The following is a 25,431-nucleotide window of genomic DNA, read 5'->3' on the forward strand; positions in this document are numbered from 1 at the left end:
GATAATAGCATTAGCATTAACAGTAATGCTAACAGCAGTAGTGGTAGTAATTAAAATCAAAGCAGTAAATCTAAACATTATTATGTTCACAACAACTTCACAATCAAGACACTTCCTGGTGATGTTAGTGTTGTGTGGTTGATGTTAGTGTTGTGTGATGTTAGTGTTGTGTGGTTGATCTTAGTGTTGTGTGGTTGATGTTAGTGTTGTGTAATGTTAGTGTTGTGTGATGTTAGTGTTGTGTGGTTGATGTTAGTGTTGTGTGATGTTAGTGTTGTGTGGTTGATGTTAGTGTTGTGTGTGATGTTAGTGTTGTGTGATGTTAGTGTTGTGTGGTTGATGTTAGTGTTGTGTGGTTGATGTGTGGTTGATGTTAGTGTTGTGTGGTTGATGTTAGTGTTGCGTGATGTTAGTGTTGTGTGATGTTAGTGTTGTGTTGTGTAGTGTTGTGATGATCATGAAGTCTACAGTCTGCAGCCGTGGATGGACAGTTCCTGCGCAGCGTCCTGCAGGCTCCTGCATGTTGCCTGCAGGCTGGGACTGCTGGAGCACTCTGCAGACGCAGGCCAGCGCTGCAGCCACGTGTCCTTTCCCAACATGTAGATGAATCTGACAAACACACAGCAAACACACTATTATTCTCATGATTGATTAAAATATTTTGTTATCCTAATTAAGAAATACGCAAACTCTGATTTTTAATGTCACACATCTGAATCTGAGGTAAATAACTGAGACTCTCGTGGTTCTCCTCTTCAACCTCTACATGCTCCACTCGCCATATCCTCCACGAATGTAAAAAGTCCTGTGGCTCGTTCCTCAAAAGACTTTAATCACATTGACTTACTTTCTTTGTGCTTCATGACTGAATCTGTACACAGAGAGGTCCTGAAGTCCTGAATCACAGTTCTTCTGCCTCTGAAGCCAGCATCAGATGATTATGTAAATCTTACTCACTCATCTAAATCTCAAATGCCCTGAAAAGTCCACTTTAATCGATTTGATTCTGACTCATAAAAGTTTGGCTGTTGGTGTTTTTTGCAGTGACTGAAGTGAGCACTGTGTTGTTGCTGCTGTCAGGAACATGAACATCCCTGAATCTAAGCCACGTGTCATTTGAAGAGGAATCACAACCATTTAATGAGCAGGTTTTTTCATGATTTGTTTAATTTTAATTGGAGGAGAATGGAGCTCATTCCTGATGTGGAATCAGCCTGGACCTTTTTAAATAGACTAGAATATATCAAAGTCCCATTTAAGAGATTTAGAATAAAGGGTCGTGATAATCCCTGGTTTTCCCCAGAGTTAGCACATTATTCATCAACGTAACTTGGCATGGGCTAAGGCAAGGAAAACTGGGGTTTCCTCCAATTGGCTTGATTTTAGAAAACTTAGAAATAAATGCTCCTATCAGATTCTGACCTGTCTGTCACCACTGAAAACCTAAATGACCCAAGGAAATGTTGGAAAACCATAAAATCCCTTTCCGTGAGCAAAGATTCTCATGTTGTACCAGCTTCTGTTGCTGTTCATGACAAAATGGAGATATTTAATAGTTTTATTTTGTCTGGCTCTCTGTTTGATTCCACTCGCTGTACAATAGTGACGCCCTGTACTGACGGTCCACTTTCTACAGACCTTTTCAATTTACAGGAAGTTCTAAAAGATCCTGGAAAACCTCAAGGACCTGATCATATTGAGCCATACTTTTTGAAAATTGCAGGTGATTTCATAGCAGACTTCTCTTTTTAACCTCACTTTGCTAAATAATCAAATTCCTGGCACATGGAAATCTGCATTTGTTCTCCCTTTACTAAAAGGAGGTGAAACAACTAACATGTCAGTTCTGGCAAAAAGTCCAGAATCTCTGGTGAGGGACCGACTGAAAGACTTTCTCCACACTAATGACATTTTATCTGCATTTCAATGGAAAAACACACAGCACCATCACAGCTGCAGTGAAGGCGGTTAATGACATTTCTGTTGCACGTGATAAGAAACAACATCACTGTTTATTGATTTGATACAGTCGATAATGATGTTCTAAAACACAAGCTTCTCAACTCAGGACTTTCAGAGCGAGCAGCCTCTTGGTTCCAAAATGACCTCAGTGATTGGACCCAGTGCATTAATCATGACGGTCTCTGTTCAAACAACTTACCCTTCCGCAAGAGTGTACCACAGGGTTCTGTATTAGGCCCACTTTTATTTGCCATTTACATGAATAACATTGATAAAAACGTGTTGGATGCTAATTTCCATTTGTATGCTGATGACACGGTTGTTTATTTATTGCTTTGCACCAACTCACCAACAGGCTATTGAAAACTGTAGAATGCTTTTATTGTCGTCCAAAATAAACTTCATCAGCTGAAACTTGTTCTTTATGCAGATAAGACCAAACAAAAATGTGGTTCACTGGTTCTAGAGCTAGAGCTGTCCCCTCTGTGGTCACTCTGGAGCAGTGGTGGGCTGTCAGGGACAGCAGGGCCTTCTCTGCTGGCCCTGACAATATCAAAAAAGTATATTTTTTTTATTATATTATTATTTTTAATAATCAAATGAATGTGTGTCTGAACATGTCTGAATTCAATGAATTTTTCAGTATGTTATGATTATATTTCCAGAAAGAATATGGTTATTTTTAGTGAAGCTGAGCTGGATTTTCCTGGATGTCATTAAACGCATCATAGCTCCGTGGACCTGCTCTAGTAGTACTGCTGGCCTTTCGTTGAAGCTGCCATTTCCTATTTGTTTATAACTTTGACTGACGTGTGTCGTCAGCCAATCAAAATGTGATATCATAGTGACAGAACGCCCCAGGCCCAGCGATGTGTCTGCGCTAGCCCCCAGTGATGTCATCAACGCCGGTTTTGAAGTAAACTATGATCACTGCATTAACACCACTGATCCCTCATGTTTCTGATCTCCTTCGTGTGCACTTTTCACGGCAATCGTTTGGAGAAAAGAAGGAAATTATTTCAAGAGGAAGATCTACACCCAAGAGGTACATCATTTACGGTAGTTGGAGTGTTAATGATGAATTTATTAAATTTTTTAGAAGTGGTGAGGACAAAACTGTTGATCATAAATAGTGCCGGGGACGTGTTCCGCCGCGTAGCTGACGTCTATGCTTATGTGGAAGCTTGTTTTTGTGTCATATAGTGGTTTGTGAAATGTGGTGGTAATGATGCAGTAGCCTATAGATGCACAGTGGTGTGCGTGTGCGCTATGGAGTGTTTTTTTTTTTTTTTTACTGAAGGCCCTGACTGAAACCCGACGGTCCGCTACTGCTCTGGAGGGAAGTGTAATACAGGTGGTTACATCTCCCTCACCTCCTGCCTCATGTGCTTTATTTGGTTAAAAAGCTGAGGCTAAAGTTGAGTTTTTATTTTCGAAATAAGATGTGTTTCTCTTGTAAAAAAGCGACTTGTGGCTGCTACTGTTTTATGTGTTTTGGACTATGGTACAGAATTCATACTATCACGACAAACATGGAGACAGCCAAAAGGTAACGTGAGCTAACCTGAAAACACAGGAGACTGTGTCCTTCACAGGGAAAAAGGCTCTGTTGCTGCTTCATAAATTACATTGTATTGCTATAAACATGTCATCATTGAGTGTATAAACTTGTAACTTGATACAGTTGTTGTGTATCTGCTCCTACCTCATCTCCCTCTTGTCCTTTCTCTCCCCCCTTTCTGTCCCCCACCTCTCCGCTGTCCCCCATTTTCCTTCCACCCCAACCAGTCGAGGCAGATGGCTGCACATGTGTGAGCCTGGTTCTGTCAGAGATTTCATCTTCTGTTAAGAGGGATTTTTTTCTCTCCACTGATGCCTAGTGTTTGCTCATTGTGTGAACTGTTGTGTTTCTGGTGATATGGTGATGTGTTTTGGAATATGGTGATGTGTTTTGGACTATGGTGGACTATGGTGATGTGTTTTGGACTATGGTGGACTATGGTGATGTGTTTTGGACTATGGTGATGTGTTTTGACTATGGTGGACCATGTGGACTATGGTGATGTGTTTTGGATATGGTGATGTGTTTTGGACTATGGTGGACTATGGTGATGTGTTTTGGACTATGGTGGACTATGGTGATGTGTTTTGGACTATGGTGATGTGTTTTGGACTATGGTGATGTGTTGTACATGCATACCTCTGTTCAGTGTCTTAATATGATTGACTCGGCGTACCATTCATCCCTGATTACAAACTGTAAAGCGTTTGTAGAGCAGTGTTTGAGTGGCCTGCTTTGTCCACTCGTAGACTCTGTCACTATAACATATTTATTTATATAAGGCAATACTTGGTGTGCTACCCAACTATTTATGCTCCTTCATCATGTAGGAAAGTGCTGGTCCACACTTCCTTTACGTTCACAGGATGTGGTGTTGCTTTCTGTCCCCACTGTGCGGACAGAACAGGGTAAAAAAGACTTTTGTAAACTGTGCTGTAGAAAGACCGAGAACTTGTTGAATTAATTTCGTTAAAAGCTTTTAAATTGAAAATGAAGAAATTTGAGCTAGACTCTTTAAAATGTCAGTGTTTTAAATAGTTGTCTGAAATCTCTTTTTTAAGATTGTTGCAGTGTGAATTGACTTGCTTTATTTTAGTGCTATTAACTTTGTGCCTGTGTGTTTGTAACTGTGTGTTCCCTGTGCTGCTGCCTGTCTTGGCCAGGTCACCTTTGAAAAAGAGATTTTTAATCTCAATGGGTTTTCTCCTGGTTAAATAAAGGTTAAAAAAGAGTCTGACTGCTGATTCAAAAGATCGGGCACGTGAAGGAGTTGGCAATTCATGTGCATGTGCACATCATGACAACATCCAGACGACAAATCATGCACTTAAGAGGATCCAGACCCTAGATTGAGACACAGCTTTAGAGACAAACAACCATTCACTCTCACATCTGCATGTTTTTGGACTGTGTGAGAAATCTGGCAAACCCAGAAAAACCCAGGAAGGCCCCAAACTCACTGCTGTGCGGCCCAGTACTGTAACTATGTATGACACTGCTCTTGTTACCTGTTTGTGTTACTGTCGAGGTTCCACAGGTCTTCTTTGGGCCCGATGATGAGGTACTGTGAGCCCTGCTTCAGGTCGAGTCCTTCTCTGCATCCTCCATGAGACATGAAAAGCCTTTTCTGGCCGACTTCAACTCCAGCCTCTTCACCTGGTTGGTAGAAGAAGTTATGGTACATACTGCACTTAATGTAAAGCATTGAAACAGCGGTTCAATTCCATGTATTTAAGCACACAACATTCATACATTAAGTGAAGCTAGACAAGTTTAAAGACTTTTGTTTACAGAAAGGATGTCACCAGTTATTAAGTCACCTTTTCAAAATGTGAGACACATTGTGGCTGGTTTGTCCATTTGGGCTACTGTAGAAACATGACTGCTCAAGATGGCAACCTTTATCAAGCAAGGCCAGTACCTATAAAAAGCTTATTTTTAAGGCAACAACTGTTTATTTTAAATCTACACTTACGTATGGATGTTTGGGTCTATGGGACCCATTTTCAATGTTTGCTAATATTTTTTCGCCCTCAGACTCATTGGATAATTCTCTGTGACAAACATGTGAAATGTGTGGAAATTGTAGGTGGAATGTAGTTATTACACCTGAATAGTGATGAAAAGCCTTGTTTCATATGTGTGTGTTTGTAACCCATACAACTGATTCTTATTGATTTTCCTTTTTATTGCATTTTCTTAGAAAAGAAGAGGACATATATTCATAAATGAGGTCTAAGAGAAGTAAATGGCAAATATAAATATTGAAAACACATAATACTTATATTACACATAACTGGGCCAACATAAACAAGTATTTTTTACATAAAATGTTATTAGTTTTCATTGAAAAACCCAGTAATGCAGTGTGTCTAGCAGACCTAGAAACACAAGTGTGTGTGTGTGTGTGTGTGTGTGGGTGTCTCTGCTTTATTTTCCCATTACTATGTTAAAACGTACATACAGAGGCTATAAGAGTGTCTTATATACCTTTTTCTGCACAACCTATAGGTAGTCGGATGGATTGTTTTGTTTTTACCGACTATATAAAAAACACACCGGAGCTAAAAAATACTCAAAACCTTTAAAATCGGATTAAATTTGTGAAATTTAAAAATACGTCAAAGTTTGCTTGGCTCATTTTTATAAAACAAAAAGAAAATAACTTCTTCACAATTATCACAAATCCCATCATGCAATTTGGAATTAATCATAACTTCGACTCAACACTGCCCCTCACACACATGTGTGTGTATGTGTGTGTGTGTACTGACTCACCCAGCTTAATGACCTGTGTGACCTCCATCTCATATCTGTCATAGTAACTTCTGCTGACACTCACGACCTTCACCTGGAAAACTGCAGCACATGAAGAACATTAAACATTCTGTGTAAACATGTCTTTATATCCTTGTGAGGACATTTTGTCTGCTCCCCATAACTTTATAGGGTTTTTTGGGGGGTTAAGACCTGGTTTTAGGGTTAGGCACTTGATGGTTAAGGTTAGGAAATGTATTATGTCTATGAGTGTCCTCACTACAAATGCTTTGCAAACGCATGTGTGTGTGTGTGTACCGTGGTGTAAGCTCTTGCAGGCAAATGTCTCTATGTCTTTGTTATGGACATGTTCAGTGTCAGCCTTGGAGATGCAGCAGTCACCTAGAGAAACAAAGAGACACCTGACAGTGAAAAAGACACACAGACAGATGTTTGGCAGCAGGTCTTGGTCCACACTCACCCTGTGTGCAGCGGCAGACGTTGTCTTTGCAGATCTGAGCAAGAGCCTCTTTGTCCTCGCTGGGAGAGTAGGTACGACTACAGCGGTGATCTAAAGACAAAGCAGGGACAAATGACAGGTGACACCATAATATTTAAACTGAATTATTTCTAAATTATTAAATGACTTACTGGGTGGTATTGGTCTGCATGAAATAAATAACAAACCACGAGCAGGATAGTTAACATCCTTGGTGTCACAACTTATATATAAACTTTCTTTTTAACTCAAAGCTACAGGGTGGAGTGATGTGAGCTGTGACAGTGCAGGTGTGTTCTCATACCTGGGTTATAATACTCATAGACACTAACTGGAGACGGCTGGAGGTGTCCCACTTTGAAGCTCTGCTGAAGCCTGAAGATCAGGATCTCTGGCTCCTTGTGTGACACCTGAGGACACGTGAGGACATTAGAACTCAGGAGCCAAGGAGTTGATTTCCTGAGTCGACCACATTTTAATCAGCAAACCAGCTAGAGTAAAAAGAACAACAAACTGAAACTTTAAAGAGTTTTTCAAGTATTTGAATGACCTATTTTGTGTTAAATGTGTGTATACTGACTTCTCTGGCGAAACACCTCCCACTACATATGAATTCTCGTATTAGCTGGATCATTCCATGTTGTCGTCACTAACCGTCCTCCTCTAGCCACGCCCCCCGGAGATACAGCAGTGAGTTTTATTTTTCAGAATAAATAGATCCCGTGTTGACAACACATCGTACTTCACTTTACTACATCACAGTCCTCGCAAGCTCAGCATGCTCATGTTTATTCACTCGGTACAAACGCTGCTCTGTTTGTTGTGTTTACAACATTTACAGTGGATTTCTGTGCGAGAAGAACTCCAGAAAAACCTGGTCTCTGACTCGTGAGACGGCAGCAGTCTATTTGATTAGTTTGTGTGTCACAGTAAAGTGAGCACTTGTGGGATTTGTTAAGCTGTGTAAATATGAACATACAACACAAAAAAATTCACTTTCAGGATGAGTATCTCCTTGGAACGATCAATCAAATCAAAGTACAACAGGTGAACATCATCTCTGCAAAGTTTGACTTCAAATGAAGGAAAACAAAATTACAAAATCTCCCAGCCTCACAACAAATAATTACCCAAACCGAGTGAGGAGGTCTGTTGACATTCTGTTTTAATCTCTGTCTCGCAGACTCAGAAACCTTCCCACATCACTTTCAAACTCTCCCTCTTCAACATCAGGTCTCTCACGGACAAAGCACCATTCGTCTCTGACTTCACTGCAGACTAAACTTATGTTATTGACAATGAACACAGGTGCATTTTATTGATGGTACTTTGAATGCACAGAGATACCGTGACGAGATCCAGAGGCCCCATTGTTGTGCCCTTCATCCACGACCATCACCTCATGTTGCTCCATGTTTACACAATTCCTGGAAGCTGAAAACATCCCAGTTGTTGCATGGCCAGCACACTCACTGGACATGTCAGCCATTGAGCATGTTTGGGATGCTATGGATTGACGGCTACAACAGCCTGTTCCACTTCCTGCACAATCAACTGTGTGAGGCAAATGGTGGTCACACCAGATAATGACTGGTTTTCTGACCCCCATGTAAATATTTAATTGATTTCTGCCGTTCATTACTTTCTGTCTGCAGAAAGTAAGAGCAATTTCACAGTAGTCGTTCAGCGAAGTGATTTCTGTTGTCTTTATTCAAAGAATAAACAATATCTTGGTGGTGCTTTGGTGTAGAGTGCTTTGACTTATATCCACAGATTCTTTGGAGTCTCTGCTTTCATTCGAGCTGTGATGGTATATACATATAATTATATATATACACATGTTATTATTATTATTGTTAGTAATATTATTCATCTAGTCGCTACAACAAATTTCCATGAATCCGATTTACCCTGCCATCAGTTGACTGTATTTCACTTTTTCCACATGTATATGGAGATCCTGTCTCTGTAGTAAGCAGACACTATTGTTGGGGATCAGCTCATTCAAGATTACATTACATGTCATTTAGCAGACGCTTTTATCCAAAGCGACTTACAAAAGTGCATTTAAACATTTGGGTACATATAAGAGCTAGAAGTAAGTAAGAGCTTCAAGTAGAACAAACAATGAAGTGCTAGTCATAAGTGCGATGTACAAGGTTTTTTTTTTTTTTTTTTTTTTGTCGTCTTAGTCGAGGTACAGTCGGAAGAAATGTGTTTTTAGTCGGCGTCGGAAGATGTGGAGGCTTTCAGCTGTCCGGATGTCGATGGGGAGGTCGTTCCACCATTTGGGAGCGAGGACAGTGAACAGTCTCGAGTTCTGCGAGTGCCTCTGCGATCCTCTCAGTGAGGGGGCAGCGAGCCGGTTTGTCGATGCAGAGCGGAGTGGGCGGGCTGGGGTGTAGGTTTTGATGTTAATTATTAATCATAATCCAAATTGGTAGTCGGCTTAATTTATGAGACTGTTTTTGGAGGTTATGAATTAATGGTTCATTCAGAACCGATTGTTCTCCTCTGTTTGAGAGGAGTGGTACCCCGATTTGAGTTTTACTCAACTTGTTTATAAGAAATTAATTATTCCATAATTAATTAATTATTAATATTCTAAATTCATAACCAATCACGCCCCTAATCCCAACACTATAATGATAGTGAACTGGCCCACAGTGGAGTGTGTCATTACCTTGAAGAGGTGGAGGATCAGAGAGCCTCTGTCGCTCAGGTTATCAACAATCTGGAAGTTACTGATGTAACGGTCCACTGAGTTGGACAGCTGGACACACACACACACACACACACACACAAAGATAAAATGCTCATAATTCCTCAACAGTTTATGTGAGTTATTCATTCAATCCCTCAAATTAGAGCTGTGAGGCCACACTTTAATCACATCATTTCATTTCAAATTCATTGTTGTGGTGTACAGAGGCAAAATGGCAAAATGTGTGTCTTTGTCCAAATGTCTATGAACCTGACTGTATTTGAGATAAGTTAAGTTTTATTATCTGACATCCATGACAATACTGAAAGTTTCTACAGCAGCCTGTGGTCTAGTAGATTTAATTTGGCAGAGATTTTTTGCACTGGACCCCATGACTGAGGTCAATTTATAATGTCCACCTCACCCAATCAATGTGAAACAATGGGGACTGTGTATGATGCTCAGAGGTACACCAGCCCTTGACATGTCGACAGTCGAACCAGCAAACCATCCAGTTACAAGCCAAGTTCCCTTTCCTCTAGGCCACGGACGATGTAATATTGTCATGGATGGATCATAAAACATTTCAGCTGCAGCGGCTGAAAAGCTTGAGGGTATTTTCTATTATCTCAGCTCTGCTTAAATGGTGACCTGGCAGACTTTTGTTGGTCTAACCCAGGAAAGGTTGTTTGTGTATTTGGCGTTCTGTCAGTCGTCAAAAAACAACAGTAAATCTATGAAAGTCTTGCTTTGAAATGATAGTTACACCATATGGAGCAAGAACTCAAGGATTCAAGGAAAAAGTCATTTAAAGTAAAAAACACTTGGTCCAAGCCTTGAAGCCGCAACACTAATTCTGCACTTTTTAGACCCACTCATAGGGGGCGGGACCTCATTCCCAGAATGTAAACTGTGGGAAGCACAGTTTTTCAAAAATACTACCTCACAAAGCTAATTGCAAATCGCTGCAGTATGATGGAGGTTAATTACCATCTCCAGGTCAGAGTTTTCTGGGCTGAAGCCAGTTGGCAGACTGATGTCCACAACCACCATCCTGACGTCTCTGGGTCCCAGAGCTCTGTGGAGGACAAGGAGACAACAGCACTGAGCAGGACGTCAACATGAGCCAAACTAAACTTAAACATTAAACTTCTACATGGAATAATCAAAATGGTAATACTAGTGCAGCTCATCGAGTATAAACAGGATTAGACACAGACAATATTGAATGAATAAATGAATAAATTACAGCTCAGATGAAGTTCCACTTGTAGTGCAGTTAAAGACACATAAATGAACTCACCTCACTTTGATGGTGAGTTGGAAGGAGTTCTCTACATCTGCTGGAGGTTTTTCTGTGACAGAAACGTACAAAATCTTCTTTTTTATTGTGCAGATTCCATTTCCACAGAAGCATATTCTCGCCACACCAGAATATAAACATGAAATGATTCCATTCATAACTATGTGTGCACGTTCATCATCAAACATGTGTTATGAGATTTAAGAATTAAGAGTGTATTCCTTTAAGAGAGCAGGAGGTGCGCGGTGCGTGATGACGTCAGTGTGTTTGGGTTCTGATTGTTGGGCCATATGTTTTAGCTGCCGTGTGGAGTTCACTGGGTCATTGAACTACTTGTTCAGCCCTGGAGAACAACAGAGTGTCTCCTCTACGCTCTCTAACTACAGTCGGGGAGCCGAGTAGGAAAGTTTAACAATGTGACGAATGTATCTTAGACCTAGTACATGTGTGTGTTGTATTAACATGAAAAACATCATTCATTAATAACAAGGATAGGGCAGCACTTCTCTTCCATATATCTCTTATCTGGTTTAAAAACTGCAGTTACCATTAGATTCTTGGATGGAGATGCTGAGCTCAAAGTGTTCACACGGCTTTTTCTCGTCCACCTCATGCATTTGGTTGTAATAGGTCACGACCTTAGATCAAAGGAAGCATACATGTATGTAAGTATAGATGAGACGACACAGAGAAAATATTCTTATAAACTATAAAAGAGTCTGATGACGTCCATCCATTACCCCAGTCTGACAAAATTGATCTTTGTGCAATTTACATGTGTGTGCATGTACTGTGTTCACATGTCTGTGTGAAAGACAGTGAAAACACTACCAGGATCTGTGTGCTTTGCCTTTCTACACTGTGTGGCTTGGTTTTGCAGCCCACTGATCCTCCTCTTCAGAGCCTGGACTTGTCGTACAATTTTTTCTTTTGCTCCATATTTTTAATTACTGCAAAATGAATATGTCGTTTAAAGCTGGGTTGCAGCAGCACTGGCTTAAACAGGGTACCATCAATCACACTTCTTTGATTCACGCTGCTGTAACATAAATCATGTGACAATGGGTAAACGGAGAGAAAGTGAAATTGACAAATTCATGAGAGAGTGATCAAACAAACTCATAAATAATCCTATTCGCATGTGGCATATTTATTTGTATAAAAAGGATCAAGTGTTTCCAATGGGTACTTCAATATAAAATGAACACTAGAGCACAAAGGCTCCCAAAACACAGGCCCAATAATGGCTGAGTGTGATGTCACACCAGTACTCTATATTTCCATGGTAATATTTAGTTTGAATATTGATTATTGCACCTTTAAAAAGTCAGCCATGTGATCATACCTCCAGTATTCCCTCTCCGCCACCGCGAGCCTCTACTTCCAGGTCAAGATTTGCAGGCAACTGCAGGACAGAAGAGGAGAAAGACCTGCTCGTGATACAGATCTGAATATTCCAGTACACTCAACAGATGAGTGAACTCACAGAGGCCGTTTCTCAATGTCCGTACTTCAATAAACGTCATCAGCCTCAGTCCAAGTACGCGAGCAGTGAGTTGTTGTTTTTTACCAAGTATGCATCGGGTGGTGACTTAAGCGTACTTGGGAATGTATCCCAACTCTGTGCCCGACGCAGAGCAGCGTTACCTCGGCCTGTCCTGATGAAATGATCCACTGGCTCAGACCATACTTGGTGTGATCCATAGATTTGTAAGTTTGTATATTATTAATATTTTATTTATTTTAACTTTGAATTTTGGATTTATATTAAAATCGCACAGCCGTTGTATATGTATTTAAATATATGTATATGTCTAGATATACATATACATATATGTATATATATTGTTATATATATTATATATACATATATGTATACATATAATATTTATATGTATATTTAATATATATATATATATATATTACAGCAGTGTAGAGAAGTATATACAGTATATACTTCTCTGCTGTAATGTATCTATTTTCCACATGGTACTGTATATTTTAATAAAAATAAATGAATCAATTAGGTAAAATATTTAAGATGTGAAAATAATAACAATATATATATATATATGCATTTATACAAGTATTTTATATGTTCATTTATCAGCACTGTAGGTGGCAGTAATGAGTCTTAAGCACTACGCTGCTGTTCCAATTGAAGAGATTGTACTTGTATAATCCCGTACTTGGCGAGTACAGTATGTACTCCACAGTCGTACATCCTTGCATACTTGGGAATCGTCTCACCCTGGAAGAGCGAGCAGCATACGCACTCCTGGGGTTGAAATGGTAGCGGATGTCCTTGCGTCCTGCGACCTTCACATCCACGTCCAGGTTGACGTCACCAGGTGGAGGTTTGTTGATCTCATACTCAGACAGCGCCTGGAGCACCACCATGGTGGACTAGGAAGACAAAAACAAAGGCTTTTCCAGCATGTTTATGTTGACTCTGACCTTTGATTGATCACTTAAAAAAGTTAAAGCTGAAGCTGCTGTATGTGATCTACTTTTGTGTTCTCCATGATATGAGCTGATTTCTTTCACTAAACACTGTCATGAGGTGATGTAAGGAGGAGGAGGACGTTCTTCACTGTCAGCAGCTTTAAACATGTGCACACACACTCAAGTTTTATTCCCACAGGATTTGATGAAAAGCTGTTAATGCAAATGGTCCTACTCTGTACACACACACACACACACACACACACACAGACAGGGATAATGTTACTTATCCTATTACAAAATATTACAGCTGTGAAAGTCAATGATAACTGAATGAATATCATAAACTATATTTACTTTAACATAAGAAGCCTAGCTGTGTCTGCACAATGCAATACTAACCTGAACAGTAGAGGCAGTATTGTCATTATCAAAAAAAACAGTGACACCATGAAACTAAATCCATCATGGTGGATCATGAAACCAACTTTTCCAATGATTCAAACACTTTCTTTTCTAGATTTGAACTTTCATATCATTCAATCAAGTGAACAGAGACACTTCAAGCTGTTAGACCTACTGTCACAGACAGAATTATCATCAAGTTTAAGCCATAAGGAAAACACACACAACTCCAAAAGGATGGTGTTAGTGCTTTCCTCCTGAAGAACTGTGCTGATGAGCTGGCTCCAGTGTGGCTAACAGTCTTCTGCACATTGTTCCTTTATAATGGAAAACATCACATATAAAGCCTTAAAATCCCACGTCCAAAAGAACCAAAGGACTTTCCTCCAATAGCTCTGACCCTGTGATAATGAAAGCTCTGCAACACAAGATAAACTCAGTCTGTATCAATTTGCAAATGAGCAGGGACGAGGAACAGAAGATGCTGCTGCTGGTTCATATTATTACCAAACATTAGATATTAGATATTACTATTTCTGCCCTGTCATCTGCGTTTCATACAATGGAAGGGGACTAAACCCGAGTCCAGATAGTTCTGCTGTCACGACCTCGGGGATGCGTGAACTCAGCAGTTCTGTTAATGCTTTACACCGACGACTGCTGTACAATTACACCAAATCAATATATTTGATTTATTCTGCTGATACAGTTTTACTCACCATGTTTAATGACTCAGAAACCCTGCACTGCAACAATGTGGAGTGATGAAGTCGCTGAGTGGCGTGACAATAATGCTCTCAAAACAATCACTGCTAGAACAAACTGATCACCATTGGATCATAACGTTCCCACGAACATCCAAAATCAAGAAATCAAACAGGTCCTATCTCATAAATACTTGGGTTTCATGTTTGACAAGTAGTCGTCATGAAAAGACAAAAGAAATGATCTATTTCTTCAGTTTAATAAGGTTAGACTGAAAAAGGCCTTTGTACAACAGTCACTCATGAGGGTTAAATACCTGGATATTTCCACCAGTGCGTCAGAACTGAAGAAGCCTCTTTGATAAGAAGTGAAACATCTTCAACCTTAACTCAAGCAAGTCTAGTCGCCTACAGCTAACTATTACAGTTGACCTGGATATTATCATGACCCCCCTCAACCCCCCGCTGGTACCTGAGTGGAACCGAAGCCGCCACCTTTTCTCCGCTGACTGTTGAGCCAGTTGAATGGTAACGTTGCTTCCTGCATGTGTCCCAACTTCACCAGGGCCAGTAAAGCATAGCCAGTCGCCTCCAAGGTGAACAGTTTGTTGTGGCTATCAGGCCAGTGGTTGTGACCTTGTGGAGAGAGGAGAGGGAGGATACTCATTATACATTATCTATGTTATTGTCTTCTATTTACTACGTTTACATTCATATTCTTCATGTCAGAATCAGTAGCGTGATGCTGTTGCAGGGTAGGGTACGTGGGAAACACAGTGTAGAGGTTACCTGGACCTGCTGCCCTGAGTAATGTTTGTGTTGGGTTGAAACGCTTTTTCCCCAGCAATGCCAGCGCATAGGAGGCGATGGCCACTGTGTACGGTCTCCTGCTCAGCTTCACCAGTGACTTTTCCAGGAAGTCCTGTGATTTTCTAATGGCCATCTGTAATGACAGATTATTTGTATCTATCTACTGATCATAGTATGGAGTTTACAGCAATACAGTGTAAAGAATGTTGCTTCAGTGTAAATTACCTCCACGTTCACTTCTGGACGAGTGCAGCTGATCCCCGCCTGCTTAGCCTCAGCTAATGCTATGAGGACAAAGGCTGTCAGGGTTATTTCAGGGTCGTCACCCCTCAGGCCGCCCTGGAGACACAAGCAGTATAAAAATTCTGAGTTTTGTTAGGAGGTGAGGAGAAGAACCTAATTCATTGATTCGGGGGTTTGTCCAACTTAATTGGAATCTGTAAAGTCCAATATCATCCTTCTCAATTACTGCTGTTGTACAGAGACATGGCATGAAATCTGGCGGCTGTGGCCCCCACCATATGGAACTCTCCCCTGCTAGAGATGCCCGATCTCTTGATACTTTAAAAAAAATGCTTCCGGTGGAGCACATACCCAAGATGGCGGCATCGGGGAGAGCTATGTAAAGCCATCCGCCTTAAAATAATGATTTTAATATTCTAACTACAGAAAATAGGTACGGGAGGGACTGAGACTACGGACTGCAGACAGTTCAGAAAACTCTCTCGCTTCGGATATGAGTGCATTCAAATCTGGCATGGATGCAGTCCAAATCTCATCCCTGGAAGATCAAGGCCAGATTCAAGGATTCAAGGCCCGCGCAGGAACGCTGGTCCACGCAGCTCCAGGAGACAGTTAAGTTGACGGCCGCCATAACAAACCCCAGATAGTGGGACTCGTGGGAAGAGCCAAAGGACTAGACATGGGTTTGTGCAGAAGCTTCTCACTGAAGCACTGGTGACCCGGGATCTTGAAATCAACAGAGACCAACACATCCTCATTTCCTGAGGAGACAGAGAGGCAGTGCTGCGGGCGGCCAGGGAGAAAGAACGAGTGGAAGTCTTCTTCCAGGATTTATCACAGGAGGCAGAAGAAGTTTGATGAAGGTACACTATGCTTTATCCGGCTGTGCTGAGAGTTGTAGCAGATAATATCCAACACTCATTTTCTTTACACTCTCAACACTTTATTTCTACACGGTCCTATAAGAAATCCCAGCATTGGAAAACAAAAAAAACAACATCCCATTTAATCAATGTTTGGGGAAATGACTAAAATAGCCAACTATGAACCATTGATTTTTAAGCTGAATAAAAAGCAGGGGTATTTTTTAAATATGGGGCCTATACATTGATACAATATTGGATGGAGAAAAAAAAAAAGTATATATTAGTGCTGTCGAGCGATTAAAAAATTAATTATGATCTGTAATTAATTAAATAATGAATCTCTTTTTTAATCTCACCTAAAAAAAAGCTCTTACCTTGATGTGTTTCTATTTAAATGAATTATTGTGGCAGATCAAAAGATTGATATATAACAAAAAACAGTGGTTTTATATTGTCAGTTATTGTTTTAACAAACTTGAACAGATGCGGTGTTCCGCTGTCAAACTACAAGTAATTAGAAAATACAAATAAAAGGTCCAGATAGACCCTTTCATTGTATACAAACAAGTCTAGTAGCCTGTCGACTAGTTCTACTTGTACTAACTTGTACTAGTACTTCTACTAGTTACTACTAGTTTCCATTGTGTTTTCTGACCTCAAACTACGCGTGCACATTTCTGTGACGTAGCTCTGAAAGGGTTTATAAAGTAGCCTGTCGCTCACACTTGTTCTCCTCCAGTTTAGTTTGGTGAAGAGCTTTGCTATGGCTGCTAAATTGCTAACATGGTAAACTAACTTTATTAATGGTGCTGTTTTTAAAATCGCATACAGAAACCGTTAAGTTAGAGATAAAACAATTTGATTGACGCGATTAAAAACAACAGAATAAATATGACTGTAATTACTTATCGCAATTACTGAAGTCAAAAAAAAAAAAAAAATCTAATCTTAACAGTGCTGTGTGCTGATGTTGGAGCTGTTAATTTCCCTCTGTCTGTCTGTCTGTCTGTCTGTCTACTGTAAGTGATAATTTGACACCCCTAATACAGTGTATATACATATATATGTACATATATATATTCTCCATATTTTCTCTAAAGATGTATGCATTTTATGGTCCACTACAGTCATTCCACAGGTCAAGACCCACAGATGGGTTATAGGAGATTAAATCTGTTGTTTCTTTTGCATCACATGTATTTGTTGTATTTTTCTCAGGCATTTACCTCAAATCTTTCTGTATGTTTTAGATAAATAAATAAAATAAAACATGTAAAATGTAGTTCTATGAATGTTTCTTGGAAAAGGCTGGTTTACCTTTTCAAAATATGAATAAATAGAGAAATTATGGTAAAAATAAATAAAAACATAAATGTCTAGTAATAAGTTAAATGATATGCGCTACATATGTGTGTTGTGTCAGGATAGTTTCTCATATATATATCTATATCTATATATGTTGTTACACACTTGGATAAAATAACGACTGAGAGAGTTGTGTGTTTTGCATGAGTGTGCGTGTCTCACAGTCATGGTAGTGCTGTAAACTGGGTTGTCTTCTGCGTATTTTCCTGTGAGAGGACGGTATTTCTTCTTCACCAGGTAGAGCAGAGGGTCGCACACCTGCTTTTCATTGATGCCGATGATGCCGTGAGCCATGGAAAACACCTTCACCACATATGCAGTGATCCTAAAACACAGGATTTAACCTTTGTGACAACAGATTGTTGTGGTCTGCAGAACCTCAATTAGGAGGACTGTTCAAGATCATTTTGACTGTGCTGTTAATTTTACCATGTACTTGCACCTTCACGTCTGTAAGGGGGGTAGGAGCCATCAAGCTTTCTGTAAGCCAGCTGGTTCTCATAGCCTGAAAACACAGAGTGAATGTAGAGTCTAAATTACTCCTATCCTACATACATACATACATACATACATACACATGTACATACATACATAAAAACTAGTTCATGCTTTTGTTAATCTAGATTAGATTACTGTAACTCCTTATTATCAGGATGTTCTAACAAGTCTGTTAGAACCCTTCAGTTAATTCAAAATGCTGCAGCACGAGTTCTGACAGGAACTAGAAAGAGAGACCACATAACTCCAGTGTTAGCTTCTCTACACTGGCTCCACCCACAGTTTAGAATTCAATTTAAAATCCTCCTCCTCACGAACAAAGCACTTAATGGTCATGCCCCTTCATACCTGAAAGACCTTGTCTTACCCTATCACCCTAATAGACCACTTAGGTCACAAAATACAGGTTTACTTGTGGTTCCCAGAGTCTGTAAGAGCAGAATGGGAGGCAGAGCCTTCAGTTACCAGGCTCCTCCTCTCCTGTGGAACCAGCTCCCAATGACAGTTCGGGAGGCGGAGCCTCTCTCTGTATTTAAAGTTAGACTTAAAACTTTCCTTTTTGATAAAGCTTATAGAGCTGGTTCAGGGAAACCTGGACCAGCTCTTAGTTATGCTGCTATAGAACTAAACTGCTGGGGGATTTTCCTGTGGTACACGCACATTCACTCTCTCACACTCAGGATATGATTATGACTTTATGTCATTAACCTTGTCTCTTTCTCTCCCTAGTTTGTGTCTTTCCTTCCTTCCCTCTCTCTCTCTCTGTATTCTCATCTTGCAGGTTGCAGGATCCAGATCCAGTTTTCAAGGCTATCCATATCATACATATCATCACCATTATTATTGTGCTATAATTAAAAGTCGATATCAGTAACTGTATAAACTTGTAACTTGATACAGTTGTTGTGTATCTGCTCCTGGTCTCTCTCTCTCTTCTGTCTCTACCTCATCTCCCTCTTGTCCTTTCTCTCCCCCCTTTCTGTCCCCCTCCTCTCTGCTGTCCCCCATTTTCCTTTCACCCCAACCGGTCGAGGCAGATGACCGCACATCTCTGAGTCTGGTTCTGTCAGAGATTTCTTCTTCTGTTAAGAGGGAGTTTTTTCTCTCCACTGATGCCTAGTGTTTGCTCATTGTGTGAACTGTTGTGTTTCTCTGCTCTCCTTGATGTTGTCTATGTACAGACCTGAGATCATGTATGTTATGATTTGGCGCTATACAAATAAAATTGAATTGAGTACATACGGTACATACACACATACAGTACATACATACATATGTACATACATACAGTACATATATACATACATACATACATACATATGTACATAAAGTACATATATACATACATGCAGTACACACATACGTACATACAGTACATATATACATACATACATATATACATACACGCATACATACAGTACATACATACATACATACAGTACATACATATATACATACACACATACATACAGTACATATATACATACAGTACAATACACACAGTACATACATACATTACATCGTACATGCAGTACAAACACATACAGTACATACATACATACATACATACATATATACACACAGTACATACATACAGTACATACATACACACAGTACATACATACATTACACACAGTACATACATACATTACATACGTACATGCAGTACAAACACATACAGTACATACATACAGTACATACATACATACAGTACATACATACATACTGTGTGCCGTTTCCTGCTCTCTTACCTCTCCTAATGTATCGTATAGCCTCAGTTTTGCGCTGCACCCCCACACTCTCCCAGTTGTTGGTTCGGTCCAGGTAGAGGGTTGCGATGAGTGGCAGTGTGATTCTGGCCAAGTTCTGCTCCACGCAGCCACCAGGCATCTGGATAAGAGATGCCAGAGAGTCCTCACTGATGGAGTTATCGATGCTGTCAGCTAACACATTGCCTGGAGAGGAGAGGTGGAAACACAAATAAGGCCAATCCTCTTAAACTGATTTAGAATCCATTTTGCCACTCGGCTCTTTACTGACCTCTGACATTGATGAACGTTTCTGGAACTGAGTTTGGCACAACTGACTCCAGTTCCACCTTACTGACTCGAACTGTCTGCGTTCCTGTTGTGGATAAGAGCAGAGCCAATAAAGTCTGTGGGACTCTTAGTTTGTAGTACGTGTGTTCTATATTCTCATTATTTTGTTACATTTATTTGTTGCCTGACATTTGTGCACGAGGCCAGCTAATATTTACAGTAGGTTAAAATGTGTATTCACTTTGAGGCATCTTAAGGGTCCTTTAAGTGAAGCACAAGAAAGTGCTAATTAATTAAGTGCCCCGGCCTCCCCCGGCCAGTCTGCATGCATGCGGGAGAGTATTCCTTTGTGCTCAAGTGTGCAACAATTCTACAGAAACAAAAAAGACCAGTGCACTGAGTTGGGACTCCGATAGGAAATCATGCATCACAGCAAACTTTCTTACCCCCTTCAGCAGATGGATTCAACACTGTACTCCACACTTTAGTCTTTTGCACTCCTTCAAGCTGAATGAATAAAAAAAGTACACCTTTATTTTAAATATCTTAAATACTGATTTAAGTCAATTAATAAAAGGCTCAACTTATAAAATCTATGCTCAAGTCTATGAAATTTTTAAGATCGTATCATTTATTTATTTATTGTCGAACGACCTTCATTTTTGACCTTCAACTGCCAAAATGTATTCACTTTATCTTTGAGTTCAAGTGATGTTTGTACCAAATCCGGAAGACATTTCCTTGCGGTGTTCCTGTGACATTACGATCTCAAGGCAACAAGATAGGACTCACCACCACCCTCAGAGATTTCTGGATGCGGTCTCCTCCCATCAGGTCTCTGGCAACAACCATCACCTCCAGAGGAAGTTTCCCCACCACTAGCGGCACAATGGTGTACCGCACCACTTTAGTGGAGCCAGCAGGCAGTGTCAATTCCTGTGTGTGTCTATCCTTGAAGGCAATGCTGCACATGTCCTCTGTCTTCATCAGCACTACTCTTACCTGAACAGAAAGCAGTCACAGAACAAATAACTTTACAGACTAATTCATTTGTTACTCTTCTGCAGCTTTGTAACATCCAAGACAGGTCACCATCTATACCAGGGCCGACATGCAGGTATCTGACAAGTGACAAGAGACTATGTCGTGACAGGAATCTGACAAGTGACAAGAGACTATGTCGTGACAGGTATCTGACAAGTGACAAGAGACTATGTCGTGACAGGTATCTGACAAGTGGATTTTGGATGATAGATACCTTTGGGTGGGAATGAAATAAAATTGACCCAATTTGGATTATTCTGATCCCAGCAGAGAGGTGGATTTAGACTGATATGCATGAACATAATGTTAGTGAAACATAACATAAAATAAAAAATTAAAATTGGATCAGGGATGCACAATATTGGACCTTCTGCTTGGGCTGGTCATTTAAGCCCCTTTTCCACCTATGGTCGGTACGGTTTGGATTTGTTTTCCACTACACAAAAGTACCTACTCTACGTCAAAGCAGGTCATCACTGCACTGCATGAAGCTGCCTTGACTTTGTTTTACACTCAGCACAGACTAACGAGTGACTAGTAACTTATAACTCAGTTGTTTTCAGTGTAACTGAATCATTAGAAAAAGACACAATGTTTTATTGTTAGTTTAATTTTTTGTTTTGATTCTTTAGTGTGCACTTTTTGTTCTCAGATGTTGCACTACTGTTAAAGTTCAAAGTTTATATTTTGTATATTTATTATTCAAAAGGTTTATTCTTTTGCACATATTGTTCTATTGTTTGTATTATAATTGTTTCAATAAAAGTGCAATTCTTTGGACATGAGTTATTTTCTCGTGGGGAAGGGGCGCCATCAATCAAGCTCACCGAGGTCTAGGACCGCCCCTGTCTGTGTGTGTTTCTCAGACGGACGAGACTGTGCTGTGAAGCTCTGAGGTGATGGACTTACGTGCAGGTCATCATAGCCATAGTTATGGATCACGGCTTTAACCTCCACCTGCTCGTTCCTGGCCACTGAGTACGGCAGCTTCAGGTCCACAAAGAAACGCTTCCACACCCTGACGTTGTACGGCTCAGCCACACAAAAACCTGAAGTCATGAGATCAGAGAGAGACCATTCATTCTCTATCATTTTAAACATTTTACCTACAATTTTGCTTTTATTTAAAGAGAAAATGTTCTCTTTTTCCATTCAAATGTCCTTCATAAGCCAGTGAGAGTTTGTTGGAGATATAAAAGGCTCTGTGGGTAACACAGTCAAAGTGATGGAAGTATTTTATGTTGAACGAGGAAGTGAGTGATACATTACACACACAGCATTACATACAGCTCCCCTACACTTAAAACAGTACTGAGACTCAACGTTCATCTCCTTTGGCCAGTGTGTGTGTGTGTGTGTAAGTAAAACAATGTCAGGTTCAGGTTTTTAGAAAACTGGATGCAGGATAATGATGATACCTGTATCAGGTGATCCACTGATGGCCAGAACTCCCCACTCTGTGATGCTGTCAGGTACAGCATTGGCCACATTCATCGTTGCCAACCTGTGGATCCAGTTTGTGAGTGTGTTATCACTACAATCCAAACAAAACCACTTCTACTCTGGCTCTTGAATGGCAAGGCACATGGTCTGGTTTGGACATGGTCTGGTTTGGACATGGTCTGGTTTGGACATGGTCTGGTTTGGGAGCAACCACACAACTGTTGATATGTAAAAAAGTGTGTGTATTTGTTTTTGTGTCTGTACATGTTTGCAAATGAAAAACATGTGGATAAACATGTGCTGCCTTGTATTACCAAGGCCTTATACTAACACATCCCTGCTTCATTTTAAAATAAATCAATGAAATACTTTTCATTTTGAAATGTTCACAAATATCCCCTAAACTCTACACACTGGACCCTGGAGTCATTGATAAAAGCTGAAGTAGGAACATATTTGATCATTTTTTCACTGTAACATTCGAACTGTTAGGATGTCATAACATATGTTCGTATAAATCAAAGCCACAAGCACCTTCCTATGAAACCTTAATTTTGAAATAATCACAGGAAATTAAATATGTTAATGAGGTTTGTGTTTGTCCCCAAAGTCCCCAAATATCTATTTATTTATTTTAATCTTTATATTGTGAATAATATTAGTATTATTATCACATATTGTTATTACTTTTTTACAATCTCACATTCACACCAGTTAACCTGTGCTTGTTTTTGGACTGTGGGAGGAATCCAGAGAACCCGGAGGAACCCCACACACGGTCAGATCGAGTCATTTTGCTAGTCCAGTACAGTCCACCTCTGCATACACGACCACGACCTCTCTGTTTTGAGCTCAGATGTGGATGTTTTGTTTGTTCCACACACAGCTCATGTTTCTGTTTGTATTTCTGCATTATTATGTTTCGCATGTAAACTTTGCTACATTTTCATTATCCCTGGTATAACCACGCCCCTTGTCCACTCACCCGTCTCCCTCTGCAGTAGTGGGCAGGTTCAAAGTCGTCCACAGCCAGGACTCATAGAACCTTTTACGCAGATAAACCTCTGTTTCATCCATGTACTCCCACTCTTCCTCCTCCTCCTCTTCCTCCTCCACTGCCATTCCTGTTTCTGCCTCTGTTTTGTCGACATGTAGGACGGGCCTGTGCGCCGTTGGTAAATCTTGTTTTGGAGGTGGTGGACGTGGTCGATGTATAGGCTGTACAGGCCTTGAATACATAACTCTACCCTCTATGTGAACAGAACACATTTATAGAGAATTAGTCATTGTTAAACATAAAGGACTAAGTGTAACACATTTAGGCTGAAACAATCCCTAAAAACAATTCCTCAAAGCTATGGAATTAACCTTTATCTATTTTGATAACTGAGGTCTGTTAAACTAAAAACACTTTTGTGATTTAAGGGTCTTGTGACAGGAAACTGAACATTTTTAATCATCTTCTGAAATAAAAACCAAGAAGCAATCTGCCAGTTAAAGTCATCACATGTAACTAATCTCAGTTTAGGAATGATCACACGTGTATTCACAGGGCTGAGCACCATCTGTACCCAATGCTCCCTTGTTTGGTATAGTCTGCTGTTATTGTAGTAACATACATCGAGTTTAAGTCGTAAGGAAGAATAATCAGCATTGTGCATGTTGCTGATCTCTTTCGCTCTAAGATCAAATAGCATTCTCTTCTCTTAGATGCAACTCATGGTACTGACTGATTTGACATGAATCAGGACTCCGTAGTACTGACATAATTCAGTTTGATTGGTCAGAGAGTGTGTGTGTGTGTGTGGAAGAGTCATGAGCGCGACGTCCGACAGAAGACACAAACACTGCAGAACTGTAGATCAGTTAAAAAAGACTTCAAAATCCTGAAAAGTCGCGTTATTCTCCAACATTTAGCAAGGACATTTCTAAAATATCAATATTTAACAGAAGAGTCTGGTATATCTAGTGTCAGCACTTTTGAAAGCCAGCAATTGTGAGTGAAAATACAACCATACTTTATTACAGTAACTGTGTCAGGCGGAGTCAGTGCTCCACCTGCTGCCAGTAAAAACAACAACAAATCTTATCAATTGCCTGGAACATCTTTATTTCTTTACTTTCATCTACGATCTGAGTGCCATGGAGTTCACCTATTACTACCCACCCTTTGCACTCAACTCTGTACAATAGAGGACGAAAAAGAGGTTTGGTTTCTTGAATATATTCATTTTTCCGGGATTCTTCTTATAAAACCCTCCCTATCTCATATGTATGGTCTAGTGAACTGAAGCACTACATCGGAGGTGATTTACTGGACTGGGAAAAGATTTGGTCCTCGCTTGTTTGTGCTTCTAAAAACCCAGATCGTCAACAGATCCATTTCAATTACAGAAACTTTCTCATGAAATGTGTAACATCTCTAATCTGCACCCTGTGCTCAGATGGACTTATAGGCTCATATATGCATGTACTGGGAGTGCAAAGACGGGAAGCTTTTTTGGGGTGAGGTCTGTACTACGCTCTCTATTGTACTGGATGTCATTGTACCATGTTCTCCTAATGTGCTACTATTGAATGATACCACCTCACTAAAGCTGACATGTTTGGACCGGCATCACTGCTGCTGCCGTTACGCTGGAAACCCAGGCCCAATGGATTAATACATACATTGACATAATAAACATGGAGTTATCAGTGGCAAGGATCTTAGCATGAAAAGATGGCAGATAAATTGTTTAAATGCGGTCTTTCATTTCCTGCTTGAGTTTTATGGAGATCCA

At 40.1% G+C, this 25,431-nt stretch overlaps 1 protein-coding gene across 2 annotated transcripts in view; it reads right to left on the minus strand.

Annotated features, from left to right (window-relative positions):
• Positions 1–245: 245 nt before the first annotated feature.
• LOC122770460 (venom factor-like) overlaps positions 246–25,431 on the minus strand; it is a 48,292-nt gene continuing 23,106 nt past the window's right edge. For both annotated transcript variants that reach the window (XM_044027326.1, XM_044027325.1), the window contains 24 exons: positions 23,634–23,898; positions 22,624–22,709; positions 22,115–22,254; positions 20,954–21,163; positions 20,608–20,668; positions 20,163–20,246; positions 19,874–20,077; positions 18,054–18,129; positions 17,787–17,949; positions 15,376–15,489; positions 15,130–15,283; positions 14,813–14,976; positions 13,037–13,192; positions 12,132–12,191; positions 11,334–11,424; positions 10,787–10,838; positions 10,474–10,561; positions 9,463–9,552; positions 7,084–7,189; positions 6,762–6,851; positions 6,599–6,682; positions 6,302–6,382; positions 5,032–5,179; positions 246–609 (listed from right to left, as the gene is read on the minus strand). In XM_044027326.1, coding sequence (XP_043883261.1) covers positions 465–609; positions 5,032–5,179; positions 6,302–6,382; positions 6,599–6,682; positions 6,762–6,851; positions 7,084–7,189; positions 9,463–9,552; positions 10,474–10,561; positions 10,787–10,838; positions 11,334–11,424; positions 12,132–12,191; positions 13,037–13,192; positions 14,813–14,976; positions 15,130–15,283; positions 15,376–15,489; positions 17,787–17,949; positions 18,054–18,129; positions 19,874–20,077; positions 20,163–20,246; positions 20,608–20,668; positions 20,954–21,163; positions 22,115–22,254; positions 22,624–22,709; positions 23,634–23,898 — 2,912 coding nt within the window. In that variant the 3' untranslated portion in view covers positions 246–464. The remainder of the gene's footprint in view (positions 610–5,031; positions 5,180–6,301; positions 6,383–6,598; positions 6,683–6,761; positions 6,852–7,083; positions 7,190–9,462; positions 9,553–10,473; positions 10,562–10,786; positions 10,839–11,333; positions 11,425–12,131; positions 12,192–13,036; positions 13,193–14,812; positions 14,977–15,129; positions 15,284–15,375; positions 15,490–17,786; positions 17,950–18,053; positions 18,130–19,873; positions 20,078–20,162; positions 20,247–20,607; positions 20,669–20,953; positions 21,164–22,114; positions 22,255–22,623; positions 22,710–23,633; positions 23,899–25,431) is intronic.

Source organism: Solea senegalensis, linkage group LG6 (assembly GCF_019176455.1).
Source record: "Solea senegalensis isolate Sse05_10M linkage group LG6, IFAPA_SoseM_1, whole genome shotgun sequence".
NCBI classification, from domain to species: Eukaryota; Metazoa; Chordata; class Actinopteri; order Pleuronectiformes; family Soleidae; genus Solea; species Solea senegalensis.